Genomic DNA, 8,946 nt, shown 5'->3' with positions numbered 1-8,946 from the left:
AGTTGCTTTCATAGAATTCCCTCGCCTTTATTGCTTAAGATTTTATTTTATAAAGAGGGATAGGAGTTGTATTGAGTTTCATATTGAATTTACCTATTTATCATTTATTATTATTAATAACTATGTGACTATTATTATGTGGTAATCTTTGATATATGTTTTTGATTAATAAAAATAATTTTGTTGGAATTTTCTATAAAACTAAATCGTGATATCGAACTAAAGGCTCAATAGTAAATAGTTAATAAAGGAAAGTAGGTTGGTAACGCCTTACTTTCGGTACGATCATGACGTTTTAGAAGTTGGGTCCTTACACCACGCGTACGCGTGGATGGGCAGAAAGAAGCAAGGACACGGGAGCGTCGCCCACACGTACGCGTGGGCAGCATAATAGGGATGGACGCGCACGCACAAGTGGTACACACAGGTGACTCTGTTTGTGATAGTGGCACAGTGCTAGCATGAAACTCGCGCAACTCTCTGGTCTGGGATCCAAAAGTTGGCTGCAGTGGGATCGACGCGTACGTGCACGGTGCGCGCACGCATGGAGATGGCACGGAGCAGATGGACACGCAAGCGTCAGGTACACTTGCACGTGAGTGGATGTTGTGCTACTAGCATAATGTTGACGCAATGGTTGCACAACTTTCGAAAAAGTTGTACCAGGACTGCGACTAGCGCGATCGACGTGGATGCGTCATGCACGCTCACGCGTCGATTTGCAAAGTAGCAGAAGGACGCGTATGCACACAGCACGCGCACATGTGAGCAAGGTTAGGCCCAGGGCCTAGTGTCAGTCCAGGGTTTGCCTAACTCTCGGGAAAAATGTACTACAGGTGCCGGTGGCACAGTCGACGCGGGCACGTCTTTCACGCTGTCGCGTGGGTTGCGCATGCAAAGCCATGGGCGCGTACGCGCCAAGTGTGCGCACGCATGAATGGGGTTAGGCGTGGGGCTCAATGCTGGCTCAATGCTCGCATAACTCTCTAGAATTTTGTACAAGGAGTTGCGAGGGAAATTGTCGCGGATGCGCCTAGCACGCACACGCGCGGATCCCCCTTTTTTTTCATAGACATTAAAAAATTCATTATTATCACAAATTCAATAGACAAGCAAGCTAAAGGGAACAAAAACACCCAAAATATCATGCAATATCTAAAAATGGGGTGTTTTCTTCCACACTATCAATCCACCTACTTAGAATCAAATTCACATCTTCATGAATATCACAATTATCTTAGGCAACCATAATCAAATCTATCCAAACAATTCTTAGAACTAATCAATCACAAATCACTAAGAGTTCAAGAACTATATACAAAAGAGTTAAAAGGGTAGATCTCACCTAGCACTTTTGTTTAATTTTCTTAAGTTGGACGGTCACTTGCTCAATTCTCTATGCCATAAGGTGCATCCTCCAAAAGGAATATCTTAGGTTCCTTGTTGCGGTTCATTTTTTCACCATGATACAACTTTAGACGATTTTCATTAACCTTGAAGATGTTGGAGCTTGAAGGATGGCGCAAATGATAAACCCTGTACAGTTCCGCTTTCTCTACCCGATAAGGTCCTTCCCACCTTGACCTTAGTTTTTCGGGAAACAATCTTAGTCTTGAATTGTAGAGAAGGACTAGTTCTCTGGCTCTAAATTCTCTTCTTCTTATGTTCTTGTCTTGCACGACTTTCGTCTTCTCCTTATAGAGTCTAGAGTTCTCATAGGCTTCTAACCTCAAACATTCCAATTCAGCCAATTGTAGCTTTATCTCAATTTCGGCCCTTCCCAATCTTGAATTGCACTCCTTAACGGCCCAATATGCTTTATGCTCTACTTCCACCGGTAACTGGCAAGCTTTGTCATATACCAATCGAAAGGGGCTCATGCCAATTAGCGTCTTGTACGCCGTTTGGTAGGCCCATAGTGCATCGGGAAGCTTAGCACTCCAATCTTTTCTATTAGGTTTCACAATCTTTTCCAAGATGCATTTTATCTCCCAGTTGGAAACCTCAACTTGGCCGTTCGTTTGTGGGTGATAGGTCATGGCTACTTTATGTATGATGCCATATTTCTTCATGAGTCCCTCCATTCTTTTGTTGCAAAAATGTGAACCTTGGTTACTCATGATTGCTCGTGATGATCCAAAGTAACAAATTATATTATTCCTCACAAAAGAAAGGACTACATTAGCATCATCCGTCCGGGTGGGTATCACTTCCACCCATTTGGACACGTAATCAACGGCAAGTAGAATGTAGAGAAAGCCATTAGATTTTGGGAATGGTCCCAGGAAGTCAATGCCCCACACATAAAAAATTTAACAAAATAGCATGGTTTGTTGGGTATTTCATTCTTCTTGGAGATATTACCAAATCTAAGACATTGAGAACAAGATTTACAAAAGAGAGCGGAATCCTTGAAAAGAGTTGGCCACCAAAATCCATAACCTACAATTTTCCTTGCCGTCCTTTGAGGTCCATAATGACCGCCTCCCTCAGAGGAGTGGCAAGCTTCCAAGATTGATTGGAATTCGGTTTGTGGAATGCACCTCCGAATTACTTAATCTGCATCACATCTCCAAAGGTATGGGTCATCCCACACATAGTATTTGGATTTGCTTTTTAACTTATCCTTTTGGTTCTTGGAGAGATTAGAAGGGAAGGTGCAGGATACCAAGTAATTGGCTATTGGTGCATACTAAGGAGTGACTTCTGATGAGGGAAAAACGATTCCACACAAACTCGCCGGCAAGTGTATCGGGTCGCATCAATAAGTAATTACTCACAAAAGTGAGGTTGATCCCACAGGGATTGATGGATTGAGCAATTTTAGTTAGGTGATGAATTTAGTTAAGTAAACAGTTGATGATTTGAGTGAATTGTGATCAACAGAAGCTAAATTGCATGAAAATAAAAGAGAGAGAGGGGAAATTGACAGAATCTAAAGTGCAGAAAATGTAAATTGACCTAAAACTTATATTGCAAGAAATGTAAATGGCTGAAGTTTAAAGTGCAAGAAATCTAAATTACTGAAGATAAACTGCTGAGAAATGTAAATTTCTTGAAGAGTAAAAGGAATTTGGGTATTGGGATTTAGAATTCAACAGGAAAATGTAAAGTGCAATCAATCAGAGAAGTAGAAGAGGAAGTGAAGTTGCAGAAGATATAAATAGAAATGAAAAATTACTTGAAGAAATAAATAGAAAGAAAATGCAGCTCAATTATGAAATCTAAAAGAAAAATTGAAGATCTAAGAGGAGTAATGAGATTAGAACATAGATCTAGATCTCAATTACACCCTTGATCAAACAGAAAATAAATTATAGAAGAAATGTAAATGACACAGCAAATGAAACTCAAATCCAATTCCTCAATTCTCAGAATTATGTAGAAGAAGAACAAAGATGAATTTCAGATTAAGAAGTGAAACAGAATTTCTTCAATCTCAATCCAAAATTCAAAATAGAAAGCAGAAGTTGCCGAAGCAAGAACAATCAGAAAGAAAACTCAGATCTCAATCTTAATTCCCAAAATAAAAAATGAAATGTCTAAGTGAAAACTAAAAATGAACTAAAGATAAAAAGTCAAAAGTGAGCAAAAGGTCCTCTACAAATCAAATAAAATTCTATTTATACACTTTCTATTTTTGGTTTTCAGGATTTGGAGTGGGCTTTTCAAGTTGGTGAAGAAGCGGATCCAAGATGGCTTTTTAATTAAAAATGGCCCAGGGTGCTGGCTCCAGTGGAGCACTGATGACTTACATCATCAACCCTTCTTTCTCCCATAAAGAAGGCCATAAAAAGAGCACAAATCTCATTTGATCAGTACAATTCATGCATTATTTGATGAATATTATGGTACACTACTTTGAGATGAGTTGTGCTAAATTTCAGGTGAAAAAGGCATCAAAAATGGGAAGAAGACAAACAAGAAGCTGGGCGCGTGAAACTGACGTGCCACTTGGGAGCAAACGCCACAAAAATGCACTGGCGTGGCACGCCAGGAGCTAAGCGTGGTACGCCAGTACTAAATTCCAGAAGGGAGATCCAAGCATGCATGTGTGTGTGGCACGCCAGGGACTGGGCGTGACACGCTAGTACAAAATTCCAGAAAGCAAAATGGAGGACACAAAAGGGGCGTGGCACGCCAAGTTGGGCGTGGCACGCCTGACCCATCAACTACTATGGGCGTGTCACTTGAGCAAAGGGGTGTGGCACGCCAACTCACCATCTCAAGAAGAACCTCCACTATGGCGTGCCACTTGGTGTCGAAGGCGTGGCACGCCAGCTCCAAAAAGTCACTTTGGTGTGCCACTTGAAGACCCAGGCGTGGCATGCCAAGCTTGAAGAGTGCACAAATACATGGGCGTGCCACCTGAGCAGCATGGCGTGGCACGTTGGTACAATGATCCAGAGAAAGGGCTGAAGACAATTGAAGACTGGGCGTGCCACTTGGTGTCGAAGGTGTAGCACGCCAATGCACAAGATAACATGAGCAAGGACTGGGTGTGCCACTTGGTGTCAAAGGCGTGGCACGCCAATCTGAGCATGTCACTACGGCGTGCCACTTGAAGGCCGAGGCGTGGCACGCCAACTAATGGAACAAGACAAGATCCTGGGTGTGGCACGCCATCCTTTAGGCATGGCACGCTGATATAAGTTCCCAGAGAGGATGGAAGAGGCCAATTACATGGGGCGTGCCACTTGGTATCGAAGGCGTGGCACGTCATTCACTATTCTTCACTTAGGCGTGCCACTTGAGCAACCAGGCGTGGCACGCCAGTGTCATTCAGAGGGCAAAGAAGCATTGGGGTGTGCCACTTGAGTTCGTGGCGTGGCACGCCAAACAGAGGAACCATTCACTCACAAAGGGGCATGGCATGCCAGACCCTGGGCGTGCCACGCCAGTTCAAGTTTCTAGAGGCAAAGGAAAGTGGAAAAAGTAAAGGGCGTGCCACTTGAGCTCGAAGGCGTAGCACGCCAACACTAGACTTCCACTATGGCGTGCCACTTGAGTTCGAAGGCGTGGCACGCCAAGGTTGATAGAGAGACGAGCGTGCCACTTGAAGGATTGAGCGTGGCATGCCAAGCTAGTTTGAAGGGCACGTGACACGCCGGTAGAGCGCTAGCCACACGCCAGCTAAGAAGTCACGCTTGTTGAGTGTTTTCTTTCCCTCCAAATGTAATTTTTCCTTTTTCACTTTTGTAATTCTTTTATTTTTACTAGGAGTAGTATAAATACCTCCAAGGAGTACTGAAGAGGCGGCGAACAAGTTAGTTCTAGATCCACTTTTACACTCCACTTTTGAGTACTTTTTAAGCTATGAGTAGCTAACTTCCCTCTCATTGGGAGAGGGAGCTCTGTTGTACTTGATGGATTGATAATAGTGAAATTATTCTTCTCTTCATCTTCTCTTGATTTGCTAGAAGGAATTTCGTTCTTAATGCTTAGTGTTCAATTATCTTGGGAAAGAGATTGAATGCAATTGGGTTTCATAGGAACCTTGGGAAAGGAAACATGGAACCATGCTTGAAATCCCTTCTCACACTTGAGTAGAATCTGGGTTTTGGTGATGGGATACGTGACATATAATCCCCTCTCTACCTGGACCTATGAACGGTGTGTAGTATAATCAGGGACCAAGCATATCTCTCTTCATGAGCAATTAGACTAAGGAATTGGCTATTGATCAAGATCTGAGTGATTGAGTCACCAAGGGATTGGGGCTCAATCAATCATGATTGCCAAGAGGTCAATGAGTTGCATGATTGAAGAAGATATAAGCTAGATCAAATCCAAAGAGACAACATCTCCCAATCTCAATGAATTTCCCCATTCTTATCTATCCATTTCTTTACAGCTTAATTTTACATTCAGCAATTCCCCACTCCCATTTACATTCAAGTCATTTATGATTCAACATTTTACATTCTGCAATTTCCATTTCTGCACTTTATTACTTTTCTTTACATTCTAGTCATTTACATTTATGTCATCACTTACAATTCTGCACTTCACAATCTTATTGATCTGCTTGACTAACTCATCAATCAATTAAAACTGCTTGGATTTGCCAATCTTTGTGGATACGATCCCACTCAACTGTGGGTTATTACTTGGCGATAATTTTGGTGCGCTTGCCAAAAAAACTAATTCACTAATTTTTGAAAGGGGTAGTGAATTCTGTCCATCAAGCAGTCAGTTTGGTTAGTGAACTGAGCGCTGCATGCCTTGCTTTGGTTCCCCCTTTTGTGCCAATTTCCTTAGCACTCAGTTGGAGAATGCAACGTAGTGCCCCTTACTTGTATTTGTTTCTCTCTTCGAGCCTTGGTGGCTTCCTTTTGAGCTAATTTCCTTGTAATGTAGCGCTCAGTTGTGTGATTCGAACGTAGCGCCCTTTGATGCATGTGTGCCCCTCTTCGAATCTTGGCTTTACCATCTTGTGTGCTAACAATTTCCTTGTAGTGGCGCTCAGTAGGAACCTTTGAACGTAGTACTCCTTTGCCTTGTGCATGCTTCCATCTTTGATCCATGGCTGTCCCATTTTGAGTGTGCCATGCCTTGTTTTTCTTTGTTGAGGTCATTAAAATGTTCATTGATTGAACGTAGCGCTCTCTTCATTTGAGTGCCGAGCTTCGATGTTGAGCGCTCCATTTTGATTGTTAACGTAGCGCCCTTGCTCCCCTTGCTTGGCCTCTCCAATACTAGCGTTCACTCTTTGAACGCTGGCATTGGCCTAGTGAGCGCTTCCTTGCTCCTTGGTTGAGCGCCACGCTTTACTTTCATGGGTCACGCTTTTCAAAGCGTGGCCTAAGGTCCAAAGCGTGCTCTAAGATTCCTTTTTCCTTTTTTTCATCATTTCTTCACCTACAAGTAATCAAAACAACCAATCAAAGCATCACCTAATTCACAAGATTTCTAAATCATTCAAAAACCAACTAATTCTAGCTTAAACCTCATGTTTTTGTGGCAAATAATTGATGGTTGATTGAATTGACATAACCATGCAAATCCACTCCAAATCACCTACTTATAATGCAAGAAAGTGCATAAAACCTAATGAAACAAGTGAAAAATGCTTGAAAAGCTAGCATAAGATGACTTGTCATCACAACACCAAACTTAAATCTTGCTTGTCCCCAAGCAAGCACTAGACATAAGAAGAAATGAAATGAAATAGAGAAATATACATGTCCTTATTTGGCAGATAATTGAACTTGGTTCATGGAGTTTTATGCAGAAAAATGTAGCTCACTTATTCTTTGCTGATTGATATGAAACGTTTCCTTAAAGATTCATTGGAGTTGCTGCTATAATGCCTTGCTTCTTGATTGATCCCTGTTAGCTTTTTCTTTCTTTCTTTTGCTTAGAAATCTTATTTCTTAATGAAAGCTTGGTGTTAAGTGTTGCAGCAGCCCTTTTGGCTCAATTTTGCTTAACACTACTTCACCACAGACACATGGCTCACAATTTCTTCCTAGGAACATGGATGCCCAACATCTATTTGGATCACTAAATGGTTTGTAACTAGGTTGCTCTTGATAATGGACTTTCTGTTGGCAATCTCCGATTAGTTAATCCAAGTGGCCAAGTTTTAAATTACTCCTCAAAACCTAATTGTCCAAGCATATCCTAGTATAAAAACACCACAAGCATATGTCTTAAGGTCCAAGCTATTGGTGTCTAGCCTTATTGTTTGTTTCTTTGCCCATTCTTAGCTTTCTTTTTCTTTTCTTTCTTATTTTGCTTCATTCTCAAGGGATATTCACTAATAAAAGGCTTTATAGCAGCAACCTAATTCACACTTCAAGGGACATTTTATTATGCAGCTTTTATCATTGAGCTAATCATTAAATCAAACAAGTGCCACCACTGAATTTCATTCTAATTCCTACAACATTGGACAATCACTTCCTGTTTCAAACATTTTTCTTTTATTCATGCAGAAGGGAACAAAATAGAATTTAAACTAATGAGTAATGACAAGCACAATGCAAATCACTTGTGAGAAACTACTTAGAATATGAAGGTGCAAAACATAAAGCATTTGGAGGCATATCATGTTTCAGATATGCATCATCCTTATTTAATTGAAAAACTTTAAAGAAACTCCACCACTTCCTAATTTCATGTTCCTTGTGATGAACAAATTCTTGCATGGTCTAGAGTTTTACAAATAAGTTCTCGTTACAAGTATAGTTTATAAACCAACAAAAATTCTTTCGTACAAAAACTTGGTTGTCACGAGTAACAAATCCCTAATAAAATTGATAGCCGAAGTATTTAAACCTCGGGTCGTCTCTCAAGGAATTGTAGGGAAATGTTCTTATTATTGGTTATGAGTTGTGTAAATTGGGGTTTTGGGGATGGGAAATGAGAAGAGTAATTTGTAGAGAAAATAGAATAATAACAATAAAAACTCTTGGTAAGGTATGAGAATTGGAAGTCCTATCCTAGTTATCCTTATCAATTGTGATGAGAATTATCTGTTGCTCCCACTTGGTCAACCTATAACTATAAAGATAAGTCAAGTGGATGAATCAATATGAATCCTCAAGTCCTAGTCAACTCCCAAGGAAAGACTAGAGTTAGTGGAATTCAAGTTAATTAGCAAATTTCAATTAACAATCGACAAAGGAGTTTGATAACTCAAGTGTTACCAATTACTCAACCAAGGCCAAAAGGGTGAAAATCAAACACTTGGAGGGCATAACACCAAATAGTAGAGAAGCAATAGGAGATAATAACTGATGACATGTCATCATGTCATGTTTTTCTATGCTTTTTCATACAAGAAATTGATTATTTGTGCTTAAATATTGAATGCTTTTGTACTTAATTGGTATATTTCTTTGATCTCTTAATTTTATAAATCATGCAGGAAATAAGAAGAAAAAAAAAGCAAAGAAGCACAAAATAAGTTAAAAAGGAGAAAAAAAGAGCTTTGGGGCA

The 8,946-nt window shown here is 40.5% G+C and overlaps 1 protein-coding gene across 1 annotated transcript; it reads right to left on the bottom strand.

The window, feature by feature from the left end:
• Nucleotides 1-1,388: 1,388 nt before the first annotated feature.
• Nucleotides 1,389-2,039, bottom strand: LOC140183523 (uncharacterized). Its single transcript, XM_072231972.1, has one exon. The coding sequence runs from the start codon at nucleotides 2,037-2,039 to the stop codon at nucleotides 1,389-1,391; it is 651 nt and encodes a 216-aa protein (XP_072088073.1).
• Nucleotides 2,040-8,946: the final 6,907 nt, after the last annotated feature.

Source organism: Arachis hypogaea, chromosome 3 (assembly GCF_003086295.3).
Source record: "Arachis hypogaea cultivar Tifrunner chromosome 3, arahy.Tifrunner.gnm2.J5K5, whole genome shotgun sequence".
In the NCBI taxonomy this organism is placed as follows: domain Eukaryota; kingdom Viridiplantae; phylum Streptophyta; class Magnoliopsida; order Fabales; family Fabaceae; genus Arachis; species Arachis hypogaea.
The sequence above is the reverse complement of the archived record's forward strand: the minus strand, read 5'-3'. Positions and strand labels throughout refer to the sequence as shown.